The 16966-nt window shown below is 34.9% G+C and overlaps 1 protein-coding gene and 2 long non-coding RNA genes across 3 annotated transcripts; 2 read left to right on the forward strand and 1 right to left on the reverse strand.

The window, feature by feature from the left end:
- Positions 1–3547: 3547 nt before the first annotated feature.
- On the forward strand, positions 3548–11129 carry LOC124451793. The gene is made up of 2 exons (XR_006950669.1): positions 3548–3655; positions 10847–11129. It is a non-coding gene; the product is annotated as an uncharacterized LOC124451793 (long non-coding RNA).
- On the reverse strand, positions 4131–4917 carry LOC124451795. Its single transcript, XR_006950672.1, has 3 exons — positions 4828–4917; positions 4615–4705; positions 4131–4533 (listed from the first exon to the last, which is right to left on the reverse strand). It is a non-coding gene; the product is annotated as an uncharacterized LOC124451795 (long non-coding RNA).
- A 41-nt stretch (positions 11130–11170) lies between the features above and the next one.
- On the forward strand, positions 11171–15224 carry LOC124452189 (receptor-type tyrosine-protein phosphatase F-like). Its single transcript, XM_047002773.1, has 5 exons — positions 11171–11328; positions 12569–12874; positions 12992–13282; positions 13349–13424; positions 15149–15224. The coding sequence occupies exons 2-5, from the start codon at positions 12628–12630 to the stop codon at positions 15222–15224; spliced, it is 690 nt and encodes a 229-aa protein (XP_046858729.1). The 5' UTR covers positions 11171–11328; positions 12569–12627.
- Positions 15225–16966: the final 1742 nt, after the last annotated feature.

Genomic DNA, 16966 nt, shown 5'->3' on the forward strand with positions numbered 1-16966 from the left:
TTATTCTTATGTCGTAAATTTTTTGAGCATGCGCTATAAACTACGTCATGGCTTCTCTCGGACGCTGCGGACACTGGTGCACACGTTTTGAAAGTTGAAAGTTTTCGACATTCTTAGCGATGTTACGTGAACCAAGGTGCACGTGATTAAAATATACCAATCGCAACGAGTCACTATACTGTGGAAAACAAAATCATGGCAGACAAGTCATATGCTAGTACGCAATCTTTTGAACCAAATCAGGGCATTTGTGGCAACCACCTTCAGTAGAACAAATACAAATAACACATCCAACTCTAATGACGCTAGCAACACCAAATTTATCGTGCCACAACAGCATGATTTCGAAGAAAAGTATGACGATGATCAACTGGACGATATTGTGTGATATTCGCCTTTACTTTCCATCTAGATAGATTTGCCTCACCAAAATCGTTTTCTGTATTTCCTTCTTTCTAATCGCCGTCTTAATAAATTCAGTATCAGCAGTCTTCTTAAAGCTGCTATCTTTGACTGGTTTTTAAATCAGCGCGTGCAAAAAAGTTTAATGGAGATTTGTTTTTGAACGCGAAAGTTTAATGGAGATTTGTTTTTGAACGCGCGAACGAATGATGAGAAGTGCCCGTTCCGTGCGCGCAGGCAAAGCGACCGTAATGGAAATTGGTCTTAAGTCAACTAGTTTGTCAATGACTTAAATTTGTCTAACATTTACGCGCTCATCAATTCATTTGTAGTTGTTGCCTATATTTTGATGTTTGGTCATCAGTTAAAAGAACGCGTAGCTACTGTTTCTTTAATTAGTTACATGTGAGCATCTAAGCTCACATTCAGCGCAAACGGTGAGTTTTTTGCCTTGCGTGGCCAAAAATATCAAACATGCTTGATATGCGAAAAAGGTTGCATTAAAAGATGCTTACTAAACTATGCTTGTATTTGCTCGGGCTGACAGGCTTGTGTAAACCGAGGAGACCTTTGGGAGAAGTCGAGAACAGATCAATTCAAGGCCGAGATTAAAGTTCGAGTTGTGTATAGATTTGCAGTGTATCTTTCATATATTCTGTTTGGATGGTATGTTGTAAAGTTTCTTCTGCCTAAAATTAACAAAATTTATAAAGTACGATATCAAAAAGATTAGGAACATGGTTTCTGAGAACTTGAATAAAGCAGATTAAGCTGAAACGTGCGTGTGACATTGCGGTGGCAAGATGTATTTAATATTGCATAAACAAGGTATTGGTCCATAGCGGAGCTATCAGAGCCCTCTATTCGTAGAGTTAGGACAAACGGTCTGGGCGAGCGCGGAGCCGCCATTTTGGTTCCTATTTGCAAAGTGAAACTTTAATAATACTATTGGAAATTGGGTTTATATGCAAAGGAAAGCAATTTAAGCTTATTCCATGGTAGTATCAAATATTTTAGGAATAATAACTAGCTCTTTGCGTTTTTTTAACGGTTTGCGGCAGACCTGATTTAATTTCATTGGTTTGAGCTTCGTTTGCGGTTTACTAGATCGTGCTGCAAATTGATCGTGACCCATTGTAAGTATTTTTCACACGTGAACGTGTTTTCTCGGCTTATGTTCCGACTCTGTAACAAGTTTTCAAGATCTTTAATCTTGGTGGCAAGTCTAGAAGTAATGTTCTACTTCGAGCTACAAGTAAGTACATTTGTGTAATTCATTACCAAAATATATTGTACTCAGCTGTTTGAATATCCTAATTATAATTACTTCATTTTAAATGATGAACAAAAATACAAAATACAACCTGGAAAATCATAGCAGTTTCTGTGATTTGGTGTAGTTGTTTGTTTTAGTGTGGAAGTGGCTGAGAATTGAGAGGTTTGTAGATTGACCAATTTCAGAACATAATGAAAATCATCTTCGATTAAAAACAAGCTTTGGAGTAAGAAAACTATTGAAACTGCATTGACACGAACTTTGCAATGTTATTTTGCCCAAAATGGTTCTCTACTTGAGTCAGTTGATTGAACCTTATATCAAAAGCAGTTGAGCACAACAATCACCACGCAATCAAATTTCGTAAGTTCGACGTAAGGCATTTCTTTCATTTTTTTCGTAATCATCGATTCTGGCATGTAATAACATTTAGTAGCCTTCAGCAATCAGTTATTACACACTTATCCATAAAAAAACGCAATATTATCTCAAAATACTGTATTACTAGCAGTAATTGCTATATAAATAATAGCTCAAAATTCAAAACTAGGAACCAAAATGGCGGAAATTGATCAGGTGATCAATATTGCCCAACCAACGTAAGCTAAACGGATAACAATAGATGTTCCAACTCTTACAAATAGAGGGCTCTGGTAGCTATACACTTCGTAAATATTGCTCACATCCGCATTTGAGTAAATAACGATATCAAAAAAGAGTAGGAGAGCGGTTTCTGTGAACTTGAATAAAGCAGATTAATGTAACAGCTGAAACGTGCGTGTGACATTGCGTGGGCAAGATATATTTAAAATTGCATAGACAAGGATATTGGTCTTTAGCGTAGCTATACACTTCGTTAATATTGCTCACATCCGCATTTGTGGTAGCTTTCGAATGAAAGGAGGAAGGTATTACACGCTTTCTCATAACATTGTTATTGAAACATTGTGACTGGAATACAATATGACCTTAATGACCATGAGATTCGATCTGTTAGCAGTACTAGTGGGAAGTATCTTTGCTTGTTTGATACAAGGTTAGTAGAACGTCTTGTTCCTCTTCTGATTATACATGTATTTAAATAAGACATTTAACGTAAACGACAACTTTTAAACAGACATTTACATCGATAAGTTTTGCTCTTGTTTCAAAACATAATGAGAAATCATCTTCGATTAAAAACAAGCTTTGGAGTAAGAAAACTATTGAAACTGCATTAGCACGAACTTTGCAATGTTATTTTGCCCAAAATGGTTCACTACTTGAGTCAGTTGATTGAACCTTATATCAAAGCAGTTGAGCACAACAATCACCATACGCAATCAAATTTCGTAAGTTCGACGTAAAGGCATTTCTTTCATTTTATTCGTAATCATCGATTTTGGCGATATGTAATGTCATTTAGCCTTCAACAATCAGTTATTACACTTATCCAAAAAAACGCAATATTATCTCAAAATACTGTACTAGCAAATTGTATATAAATACTAGCTCAAAATTCAAAACTAGGAACCAAATGGCGGAAATTGATCAGGTGATCAATTGCCCAATCAACGTAACTAAACGTATAACAATAGATGTTCAACTCTTACAAATGAGGGCTATGGTAGCTATACACTTCGTAAATATTGCTCACATCCGCATTTGAGTAAATAACGATATCAATAAAGAGTAGGAGAGCGGTTTCTGTGTACTTAATAAAGCAGATTAATGTAACAGCTGAAACGTGCGTGTGTTGCGTGGGCAAGATACATTAAAATTGCATAGACAAGGATATTGGTCTTTAGCGTAGCTACACTTCGTTAAAATTGCTCACATCCGCATTTGTGGTAGCTTTCGAATGAAAGGAGGTATACGCTTTCTCATAACATTGTTATTGAAACATTGTGAAAGCTGGAATACAATATGACCTTAATGACCATGAGATTCGATCTGTAGCAGTACTAGTGGGAAGTATCTTTGCTTGTTTGATACAAGGTTAGTAGAACGTCTTGTTCGTCTCTTCTGATTATACATGTTTTAAATAAGATATTTAACGTAAATGACAACTTTTAAACAGACATTTACATCGATAAGTTTTGCTCCATATTGTATTTTGATATGTTATGTTCAGTGGCGTAGCTAGCGAAAAACATTTGGTCGGGCTGACGAGGCGCCACCATGGTTGGCACCGAGCGAGAAAATTTTCCGAATTTAGACTCCCTTGAACGTCGGAAACGGCTATCTTAGAAAGCAAATGCGTGATATTTATGCAGGAAATAGAACCATTTTGGTTAATTTAAATTGCCGAAGGATCTTATAGTAAAGCAGAGAAATAGTTCAAAATAGTTGCAGATATGTGATTTATTTTCTCAACACCACATACATAAATAGATACCTATGTACATCTTGTAAAGAAACTTTGACAAAGAACAGAAAAGGCTCAGATTTGTCATCAACAACTATCAAAAGTTGTGATGCCGTTCATTGTCGTGCTGAAATGACAATCATCATTGCTTGCATTAAAAAGTTCCCGGAAAAATTCTTACATGCCATGGACGAAAGACATCATCAGCTTGCTATCAGCCATATATGAATACCTATTTGTATAAGAAAGCAAGTCTTCGTGGTTTTTCAATGAACTTCTTTACTACCTCATCATGCAATGTGTTGGCGTCTTCTTTCTCTAACAGTATGTCTTTGTGAATGGAAATCCTGCAAAGAGAACTAAAACGTCCTTGGCTCATAGTATTTCTATAATTTTTTACCCTCTTCAAACAAGAAAATGACCTCTCAACTGAAGCACTTGTAATTGACAAAACCCCATTTATCTTTAACAGTGTTACAACTTCTGGAATACTAGATTGAAGATGGAACTGAAAAATATATTTCAATAGTTCATCGCATGAATCATGGTGAAAGTCGTTATCTCTGTAAATAAAACAAAGTTGGCTTACTAGCATTGGTATTTCAAACATATCACCATAAACCTCCTTTAGAAGATTTATCTTTTCTGAGGGCACTTCACCTTTCCACATCTTAAACACCCTAGGGTTAACAAGGTCTAAAAATCTAAAATGCTCCATATCCTGAAATCGCTCAGTCAGCATAGTCACAATTGTTTCAAAATTTCAAAATACATTTGTTTGTAATTATGCCATTGGTCATACCTGGTTACTGGTGGTCCCACTTTCTCAACAGCCAGGTCGTACACCTGACAATATTCTGTATCATTTCTCAGAGAAGCAACAAAGGCCTTGAATCTCAAACCTACTCATTCCATAATGAAAGTCAGTGTCCTTGTCTTGCAAGATAGAATAAAGTATGGATGACTGCTCAAAATTCTCTGGAAAACATGTACCAAGAAACAAAACAAGAAGCCATTAAGGTAGCCAAGTAAACCAGTAGTCTTACTTAACGTTTCATCATCCCAACCTATTGGATAATCAGTAAGATTTTCAAATATGTCAATCAGTTTCTCATAGTTAGAATGCAAGACATTGATGACATGAGCCCTATAATACCATCTTGTGTCACCAGGACTAGGAAACTCAAGCCTATGGGATGATAGTAAAGCTTTTCTTTTGGAGGAATTGCTAGTAAAGGTGCAGAAAGCACTAATATTAACAAAGAAAATCTTAACAGGTGAAATGGAGGATGCAGCTTGACATAATACTAGATTTAGTCTATGGGCAGCACAGTGAACAAATTGAGCATAAGGATAATCCTGCTGAACTTGAGCTTGAACACCATTGAGATGACCAGACATAACAGATGCACCATCATAAGTCTGTCCAATAAATTTCTCTTTCCCATTATTATATTGACTTAACTTACCCTTAACCACTGATGATATCGCAGTTGCAGTCCTATCACAACTAACATCAACAAACCCAAGCTGTCTTTCAATGACACTTTCCCCTTTGTCCATTCGAACAATTATACTCAATTGTTCTTTGGTAGAAATATCAGTTGCCTCATCAACCTGTGTACTTAAGAAAGTGCAGCAATCTATTTCCTTTAAGATCTCATCCTCTATTATCTTATCAAGACAATCAATTAAATCATTCTGAATATCAAGAGAGACTCCAGTAAACCGCCCTCCCCCAGCAAGGTGGGTTTCAGCAAGCCTACCATGTAATTGCCTTTCAAAAACAGAATCCATCTTGGCAAAACTTTCAAGTAGCTCTCTATAATATCCTCTATTCATGCTGCTACTAGATTCATCATGCCCCCTAAATGCAAGCTCTTGCCTAGACAAGTATAAAACAGCTTCTGTTATGGTTTTCAACATTTCCCTGTTTTGCCTTACCTCCTCGTTATGACGCTGAATCTCTTCACGTCTAGCTTGTGACATGAGACAGTCGACACGAGGCTGAAAACCTTAGGTCTTCCAGGTCTTGTAAGCACCCATGTGCGATTTTGCCTTCTCATGCTTCTTACAATCGGATAGGAAATTCTTCATGTTTTTGAATCTCGTCTGCGTCCATGAAGATGACGATCCAGGGCAAAATAAAAGACAAGGCCAACAGAACAATGCATTCTTTTCTGAGCTACCACAAAGCCAATCTTTCTTCGAGTACCAACTTTCCTGAAAGCTTCTATTGCCTGTAGTCGCTTGTAAATTTGGAATTGGCCGCTGCTTTACGAGTATATTTTGTTCGCCTGATTGTCGAACAGAAATGGTTTCTTTTGTAGTTCACCTATTATATCGATTTCATTAGCCGAAGCCATTGTAATGTAAGTTATCACGATTTCCGAACGTATACTTCGAAAGCTCAAAATCCAAGTCACGTTTTTTGAAAATGAGACCGACTAGATGCAGAGCCCTCTATTAGTAAGAGTTGGGACATCTATTGTTATCCGTTTAGCTTACGTTGATTGGGCAATATTGATCACCTGATCAATTTCCGCCATTTTGGTTCCTAGTTTTGAAATTTCAGGTAGTGTTTATATAGCAATTGTTGCTAGTAATACAGTATTTTGAGATAATATTGCGTTTTTTTATGGATAAGTTTGTAATAACTGATTGTTGACGGCTACTAAATGTCATTACATATCGCAAGAATCGAGGATTACGAAAAAATGAAAAAATGCCTTTACGTCGAACTTACGAAATTTGATTGCGTATGGTGATTGTTGTGCTGAACTGCTTTTGATATAAGGTTCAATTAACTGACTCAAGTAGAGAAACATTTTTGGGCCAAATAACATTGCAAAGTTCGTCTGATGCAGTTTCAATAGTTTTCTTACTCCAAGGCTTGTTTTTTAATCGAAGATGATTTCTCATTATGTTCTGAAATTGGTCAATCTACAAACCTCTCAATTTTCAGCCACTTCCACACTAAAACAACTACACCAAATCACAGAAACTCTTATGATTTTCCATGTTGTATTTTGTATTTTTAGTTCATCATTTAAAAATGAAGTAATTATAATTAGGATATTCACTGAAACAGCTGAGTACAATATATTTTTGGTAATGAATTGTACAAATGTACCCTACTTCTGTAGCTCAAAGTAGAACATTACTTCTCTTCTAGACTTTTCGATGATATTTTAATTGTAGGCTTTGGTTTATAAGATCACAGAGGCATATCTCCATAATTTCAGCTATTTGGGCTTTTAATGTATATTACAACTGTTGGTACCTTTCTCATATATATTAAAATATTGCTGGCTTTCTGATATATATTTAGGTGCTGCTAGCTTTTGATATATATATTTCACTGGCAATACAAGGCATAGAATTTGAACAAACGGGCTAAGCCCCTCCAACACCCTGTTTGATCAATAAACACATACAGAAGTTTTGTCATTCCTCAACCAATAAATTTAACTCTTTGCTAAATTAAAGATTGGATCAGACTCATATGCTGTATAAAAGACTACAAACAGTAGCATTTATAGCAAACAGACTGTTCTTCAACAACAGAAATGTTTCATGTTATAGAAATAATATATTCATTTTAAAGAAATGCTTCACCAAATATTTCAGTAGAATCCTTAACAAACTTTATTAGAAATAAACTTTAATAATTTATAAAGTGCTAAAGGCGAAATAACTTCATATAAAGGAATAAAACGTTTAAGGCCAAATGCATCTTGGTCAAATCATTGCATAATCATTCAATAACTAAAAAGTAAAAAAGTCTGTCATTTTCTGCTGAGCAAGAAAATTTTGTGATCTTTCAGAATAAAAAATCTCATGCTTGGATTAAATTGGGGGGCATAAACCACTCACTGCCATTAAATTGTTATAAATCTTGAACACAAATCTTTCCTGACCAAAACTGCATGATTACTATGATTCAAAGTTTCGAACAAAGTCTTGTCCAACTATTTGATAACACTGACGCCAGGATAGCATTGCCGCTTGCCACCAAGCTTAAAGATCTTGAAAACTTGTTACAGAGTCGGAACATAAGCCGAGAAAACACGTTCACGTACGAAAAATACTTCTTACAATGGGTCACGATCAATTTGAAGCACGAACTAGTAAACCGCAAACGAAGCTCAAACCAATGAAATTAAATCAGGTCTGCCGCAAATCGTTAAAAAAACGCAAAGAGCTTGCTATTATTCCTAATATATTTGATACTACCATGGAATAAGCTTAAATTGCCTTCTTCTTTTGCATATAAACCCAATTTCCAATAGTATTATTATAGTTTCACTTTGCAAGTAGGAACCAAAATGGCGGCTCCGCGCTCGCCCCAGACCGTTTGTCCCAACTCTTACTAATAGAGGGCTCTGACTAGATGTTGTTAAACGTTTGAGAGTGTTCACAGCTACTCTCAACCAATCAGATTAGAGATATTCCCACTACAGATTTTACTACTTGGTCGGGCTGAATTTTCAGAGCCCGACTAGATGTTGCGAAACAGCGCATTTGAGTTTGCTCGGTTGTTGTCAACCAATCAGACTGCAGATAATTCCACTATAGATTTTACTACTTGGTGGGGGCTGAATTTTCAGAGCCCGACTAAACTGCGTAATGCCTGGCACTAGAAATGCACTAGTCATTGTTGCTAAGTAACGCTTAAAAATATGATAATTTTGCTAATAACGACGCAATTTGACAAATATTACACTAATAGACTGTGGATTATTCCAAAAAGAGTCGCAGAATTTAAAATTTCCGCAAATCCAATTTTAAAGAAAACAAATTTTTCATTTATGGGAAAATATTTGGTCAGGCTAGGCCGACCAGCCAGACCGCTAGCTACGCCACTGTTCCCATAAAAGTTAACTGAGTTGTATGTTAGAAATTATTGTTGGATTGTTTTGCGCAATTATCAGCATGGTGGTCAATTTCAAATGATTTTGAAGTGTTAACAAACGTTTTTAAATAGATTGCTCATTTTCCACCACCCCCCTCCTTTCCTTCACCCGGCATTGTGAAAAAAGAGGAGTCTGGTGTTAAAACCATTTCTCAATTGTAAACGAACAGTAAGCACTCCGTTCTCTTCAAACTTTGCACTTCGCATTTTCATACATGCATGCTGCGTCCGTACGTCAAACTCGATATCGAATTACACCCAATATGAGAGAGTTGAATACTCTGTTCAGGGTGCACCACAACGAAGTACATGATATTTTCGGATAATTCGGTAGTAAGGTCTGGTTGATTGCTGAAATTTTACAAGTGTATTATGTTTACCTCAAAAAAGTAGACTTGCGGTCTCCGCACGACTCATGCATCGATATGTTTGGACTGGATGAATCATAATAAACAATGTATTTCTTGATAAATGCAAAAATCATGTTGTTTGTGCTTATAATCCGAACTGTCGGTTTTGCCGAATTTTTATTATAAGTAAACGTATGCTTTCATGGATATGAGTGATTAAAAGTCCCTCAAACAGAGGGAAGTTTAATAAAGTCCGTTGGCGCTGTCTGAGGGACTTTTAGCTACTAAATCTCTCATGGCGTAAGGGAACATTTAATCACTAATATTCCTTTAAAACAGTGGTTACTTTGTATCCACATGGTTGCTGAGGGAATAGTCAATGCATTAGACTGTTCAGTTTGACAATAGTTTCATCAAATTTTGAGCTAACTTATTTGAATATTGCAACCAATTAAATTGATGGTGTTTAAAGCGCACACTGTTCATGAATAAAGAAATCCCCATCTAGCTATTTGATTTTGAATTCCGTTTTTTAATTGGTTCGGGGAACCTGTGAATGAATTTGCTTTGCAAATACATATTGTATTTCATTGTTGAAGTTATTGATGGTTTATCACTGACTTTCCCAAGTAAGTGACAAGAAAGTTTCTGACGCGATGGAAATATGATTTCTGTTACCGCTCAAAGACATAAATTTGAGGCACTAAGGCTTGTAATAGCGCAAGTTTGGCGATTTTGAGCAATAGGGCAAAAGATTTTCTCGTGTCTGAATCCGAAAAATTAACAATGTAACAACAGTCGAGCAAGAGGAATTTTGACTTGGTAAACTTGCCCTCGAAGTATTGTGTTTTTAAAGGACTTGCCGAAGACATCAATTTCTGAAATTTTCTACATGACAAAAATAAATTGTGAAAACATGCGTATGTTTTTATTATTGATGAGGGATATTTAGTCTAAACATCCCTAATGAATATATTGATGAGGGCATTTTGAATTAGCTTTGCATTTGGAGCTTGGTAGCCATTGCGAACATAAATCATTATTCGTTTGGCAAATAATGCAAGAAACTTGATACACCGTGCTGGTATTTAGTCCAGTTCATGACTTATACTAATTATATATCTCTGGACGATGTGAGGAAGGCAGTAAAAGCTCTTGACGAAATGCGAATGACGGTTAGGTTGTCAATTTATCATATATATATATAATTTCATAAGCATATAAATGGATTATACTTTTGAACTATGATCACCGATCTACCTTATTTTGGTGGTTGATTTTGTAATGTTAGTTATGCTACTGAACTTCCTCAACCACTGCTCATCTGAACCTTTTAGATTTTTTCGTAGTTTTAACGGATGATAATGAAATGAAAACGAAACCTCATTTTCAAAAGAAAGTTGCAGGCTATACTTTGTACCCTGTATCACTTGATCTAATTGAATACTCCTACCCATCTATTACTTAATCACAATATTTGACTGACTATTTCGTTCGTTTGATTTCCTAACGAGCATTATTTTTTATCATATTGATATTTACGAGGATTTTTCTAGGTGCGACTGGATTTTTCATAAAACATGTTGATACTGGAAAGTGTATTTATGACGTTGGAAAAATTTTGTTAACATATCAACATGGAAGTCAACTTTCTAGAGAAAGAAGCCAGCGTTTTGTGGAAATTTCAGACAATTGTTTTGATCAAGCATCTCAGTTGAACTTTCGAGACACTGGCGCAATATTGAAAATAAATATACCAGGTTGCCTTCAAGCCGTGGACAGATGGGTAAATATTGAGGGTACTCTTCATTTGTTAGTTATTCACTCTGATAAGCAAAACATTATTGGCGATCTTTGTTCTGACAACAACGCTGTAACCCAAACCTCTTGGGAGGATTAACACTTAAGTTTTGGAGAACAAACCAATTGCTATGTTTAGTACCTGCTACATCTAATGAATTTAAAAACAAGTATGGAGTTGATCCGTATTTGAAAACAACAGATTGTAATGAAGGAACAGAAAAACGATTTCATTTTGGTAAGTTTTTTTATTTAACTTGATATGTAGAAGCATATCATAGTTATGATATTGTGTTTCTGCTTTATGTGTTATTAATACAGAAAGTGAAGTCTGATGTAATTCATAATTTAAAAATTGTCGTAAAAATAGCTACTGAATGGTCAAATTAATGACATATAGTTCTTAAATGAACTGCTAAAACCAGAACACAAAAGTGAAAGTGATCTCTAAGAATTATGTGTTTTAGCTGACATGTTAGGAATTTCTAAGAGAGGAGGAGTTTCATTTATTCAGGCCTCGTTTACATTATACCGGATTGTATCGTTGCAGGTTGAATATTCTTTGTATTAAAAGGCAGTGAAATTGTTCAACGTCAGAAACACAATCAAATAGACTAAATCTATCAGCTTAATAAGCTTTTACTCAAAACAGTTAACCCTTTAAAGCAAATGAAGATATCGTGATGAGCGAATCCGGTATAGTGTAAACGCAGCATCATTTGATCTGTATATTAAATTTATTTAGTTTAACTTAACTATTTAATCCATCTAATTTAATTTAATTAGTTTAATTATTCTATATTTATCCATTTTATTAGTTTAATGTAATTTATCTTTGTTTTGTATTTCATCTACTAATTTAGAGATGACGTTAGCTTTTTCTTACCATTATATACATCGTGTTATTTTATGTTCTCATTTAGCAAAGCTTGACACTTGATGATTTCAGCTTTAAAAACACTCCTCCTTGAATTGTTTGATTTGTGTTCTGGTTTTAAACAGTTCTTTTAAGAACTATTACGTTAGTATTTTGACCATTCACTGTGAAATTTTTATAGCACGACCAAACGTGCAAGCTTGGTACCATAATAACATGCTGGGAATATTTTTAACTGTGATAGAAACGGTGGATTTTCGTTTTTCACGTTAGCTCTATTTAGAGAGTCATCGTGTATTACAATTAGACAATACCTTACTACGCTCAACCGAAGACATTGTATTTGAAACATTGTTTCACTTGTCGTAGCTTGTATTTCAATGGATATTTGAAACAGCGTTTGAACAACAAGAGTAACTAATACATGGAAATATAAGCTCTAGGTCTAGTTATATTTGATCATGGAAAAGAACATACTTGTTTGAGGACTGTTGCTATGGGATGTATAGTTAGACATGGAAAATGGAGATGGAGAATAATGTTTTTCAGCTTTTACGGATTTTACAGATAAACGCGTGCCGATAGTTTTTTTTTACTATAGGGTCAGTGGCATGTACTGGACAAAAGATAGCGAACGCTAGTTGTTCTAGTAATCAATATATGGTAATAAAAGTGGCTGAATATCGTGGATTGAGTAACGGAAGCTCTTGTGGCTCAAGTTATGATTACAGTTGTAGTGTTAATGTCACATGCGACCTTAAAAATTATTGTGATGGTGAAACAGAATGTACGATAACTGTTGATGATAATCATTTTCCTTCTAATATTTGTCCTGGTTTGGAGAAATATCTTTACTTTGAATATCAATGTAACGACACAAGTATGCCATACAGAAAAATTGGTCATCGTAAGTATTATAAAAGCAGATGAAATTTTGCTTTCTAATTTCCTTTCATCGTATGGCAAATATTTTTACACTATGTACATAATCAACTTTGAAAATTTTATTATTATGATTTTGTAGTACCTGATGGTCCTCCTTTGAATGTCACAATCTACGCAATCGGCAATACATCATTGTTTGTCACGTGGAAGCCACCTGATGTAACCAAAAGGAACGGAAAGATAGTCAGTTACACTGTTTGTATTAAACAATGTGGGGGTGACACGTGTTCAAAAAACCATACTACTGAGGAACAGCATTTGAAAATAAATCATTTAAAACCAGCGACAAAATATTGTGTACGCGTTTTAGCGTCTACGAAAGTGGGTCCTGGAATTTACAGCAAATTGAAGTGGACGTTCTCAAACGGACGTGAGTTATCAAAATAAAAATAAGCACTTATAAGGTAATATATTATTTTTTCATCTTTAATTTTAGTTGCACCGGAACAGCCCAGAATTCAGACAGCGTATTCACTGACTTATTTGTTGCGAATCCCCTCGATGAAATATCAGTAAGTACTTTCAAAAAATCTTCTCTCGGCCATAAACAAGAACAGTTACAAGATCCTTTGAGCATTGACGTGGTGTGAACATTTTTTTTGTTGTGACGTGTGGCGGAAGGGGGCAGTCTATTTCGACTAAGAATGCGTTCCCGAGATCTAAAACTTTATAAACGAGGTCTTGATTAAGGCACAAGCCGAAATTTTTTTAATGAAGCAGCTCTAAATCACCATTTCTTTACGGGATGAAGTAGTAAAACTGCAGTATTTCAAAAGCGTTTTTCCAACCTAAAATCAAACTTTGACACCCCATATTCACTTCTGCACCCCATATAAATAGAAGGGTCATTTATAGCCTATGCTGAAAATGCTTTAGAGTTTCAACGTACTTCACTTCAAAAATCACATCATGCGTAGAAACAAGACATTTTCTCGCATGTCAAAAAAAGTGTTCTGTTCTGGTGAATATATGAATTGAGATCTTATTAGAAATTGCTGTTGTTATTCATCACCATCTCATCTTGTAGTAATGTCGATCATTTGGTTTATACTATTTTACTGTCCCGTGCGTATATATTTTTTTTCTATGGAAGCTTTAAGTGCAAAAACTCAGACTCTTTGAAGGCTTTCCTCAAGAACTCTAGGAGTGGTGCTGTATTGCTGGCTTACGTAACCCAGCCTTGTGAAATAGGTTCCGAAAAGCCTGCCACACATTCTTTGCCGGCATATTACGTCTGTTACTGGATTTGAAGATACAGCTATATGCAATAAGAGTTGCGATATGCGTCAAACTTTTTGGAAACCAATCAGATGTAATTTCTCACCAGGTGGTAGTTTTTTTAACTACCTCAGATCTTTCATGAAGTTAAATCATCAAATATGAACATCTGCTTTTACCTATCACGGTGTGAATAGCCACACATTGAGCAATTTGCTAAACCCTGTTGTTTGTAAATATCTGAGGCTATTGACTGCATTTGTAATAGCATTTTTATTTTGTTAAGCTCAGAGTGTTCGCAAACTTGTTCAATCCTATTTTTCAAGTTTCAATTATGGGTTCAGTAACTCATAAAGACAATATTATGTCAAATTGTTGTAGTATGTGATGTTTTACAAAGTTGTGTTTTGTTTCTTTTTCTTACATGATTTTTATCAGACAAAACGTAAAATTAGTTTTTCAACAGCGAAGATACTTGGATACAGAGCATACATGAATCATTTGAAAGTTTGTCGTCGTTAACTTGTTATAGACTCAATTGTTGCCAAACAAGTTAATGCAAATGCGATTTCAAGCAGAGAATTGGATGTACATTGTTGTGAAAGAATTCCTCTGGAAAACTGTCAAATCAAATTACTACTAAAATACAGCTTTACTGCTAAAGTCAAAGTCATACTTCAAAATTTAATACGATATATTTAAATGTTACTTCACTCTTGGCATTTACGTCAAAATTATACTTCTCTGCGAAAAAGCCCATTTTATCGTTTTCCTTTTAATGAAAATAAATTATAAAATTCCTCATACTTCTCATAGTTTGGCATTCATATTTATACTCTAGTTTGGTACATGGTGACTTGCCAAGCGTTCGCTTTTAACAGAAACATAGCCCATTTAATGTTGTAATTATTACAAACTTAAGGAATTATCATCTGCAGTTTACAAAGATTCATTTTGAATTGTAATTTTGCGTTTAAGATAAGCAATATATTATTTGCACATTCTTTTCATTTTACAGATATTTTTATGTGGTAGCAATGGAGCATGACAAAAAAGAAATCGGTTTGCCTTCAAATTCAAAAATGATGACTTAGTGAGTTACTCTGAGGCCATATCATCACACAACCAAAGCCTTATATTGCAGTAATTTTCCCATTAAACACGTGTTTCCTCCAGTGATGTTGCAAACACAGTTGTTATAAGAAGACGCCGCTCTGATGGTAGAAAACACCAAATGGCCCTCTGAAGCCAGGCACTAGTTACAAAATTTTCAGCAGTTTTCGTAGATGATCAGGTAAGCGGTCAATCTTTGTCAAATTTACGTGCAATGTTATCAGCACTTTTTTAATTCATTATAAGTATTTACTTCGTTTCAGGTTTCTTTTTATTCTACTGACTGGAGTCCTCCTGCAAACATAGAAACGCAGGTATAGGGCTTTTTGTTAAACTCACTGTAACGGGCCATTCAATTGTCTATATTACTCTGCTCATGTGACATAAACGTTTTAACAATTACGCAATTCTTGTGGAATACATATGGCAACCATTTGTAAAGTAGATCACAGCTGTGTTTTGTGCATTGCTTTGTTTTAATGTCTGTCAATTTGTTTTCACTTGTCTTACTTTTTATTGTCATTTACTTGTCTTGTACCAATTTTATGTCATTCATTTATTAATTCTGCCTTTAGTATTATATCAATTATGTCTTGGGAAGATAACATTGGTTTGGTCTGAATAATTCTTGACATATGTCTTGTTATTCTTATGTCATTTATGTCACTTGTCTTATGTTATTTATTTCTTCTTTGTTTAATAAAACTAGTTTGATTGACTTTTTATTACGTTCCACTGGTGATAAGTCTTTTTGTCCTAAATTTTTTACTTTAATAACGGCGCCTCTATGTTTTCCACTGTTTTGGACATCCCAGCCACGACAAAATGGTACATCATTTTGGTTGCCGTCATTCAGAATCATTCATCATTGTTTTCTGTTCAATTATTCTACTTTATCGTCGACGTTTTGGTAACAACAAAATAAACAAAATGAACAACTTCAGTCCCCTGGAATAGAAGCACAGACATGTAATGGAGCTATGAAAGAAATGAAGTTATCTGACATATCTAAAAGAAAACGATAATGAGGCTTTGACAGATCGCGATGACAAATTATCAAGAGTAGACATTACCAAAAATGGACAGGGAAGAAAATTATCAGTCTTTAATGGATATGCCCGTGTATCAAAGATAAAACGTATCACTGAAAGTTCGCCATGCCATTTCTCATGTAATGAATGATAATAAGTGACTTTTATGGCATGTAACTTATGTTAAATGTGAAGACATGTATCACCAGCTTTAAAATTAGCGAAGGTCTCATGTTTCACTGTTCTAAAGCCTTCTTTCGCTATACTAGCTGCACAAATTGCTCTTTTTTAATCTTACTGTTTTATAGAAGCGATGAGTTAATGAACAATCAACACTGTCAAACATGAATTAAGAAATGATAATGTTGTTAACAGTAACTGCTAATGCAAGGTATTAAGAAATGAATACAGAAATGATTATCAATCTTTAATGGAGGATGATACTTGATTTGTCAGGGCGGATCAAGTATATCAAATCCGTGCTTGCATTGATGTTATTCAAAAATTACCTATTTATATTAATTAAAAAGTTATTAATTATTCTTACTTCATTATCGCATTTTACTTCGTGATAAAAATCCAGCATTGAAACTATTAATGAAAAATGCAATGAATATCTCGTTGTTAGTAACCAGATCAGTTGAACAATTGACCTGGAATAACCGACTGGCATTTGGCTTATTTGCTCGACT

This window comes from Xenia sp. Carnegie-2017, unplaced genomic scaffold (assembly GCF_021976095.1).
Source record: "Xenia sp. Carnegie-2017 unplaced genomic scaffold, XeniaSp_v1 HiC_scaffold_24, whole genome shotgun sequence".
Classification (NCBI taxonomy): domain Eukaryota; kingdom Metazoa; phylum Cnidaria; class Anthozoa; order Malacalcyonacea; family Xeniidae; genus Xenia; species Xenia sp. Carnegie-2017.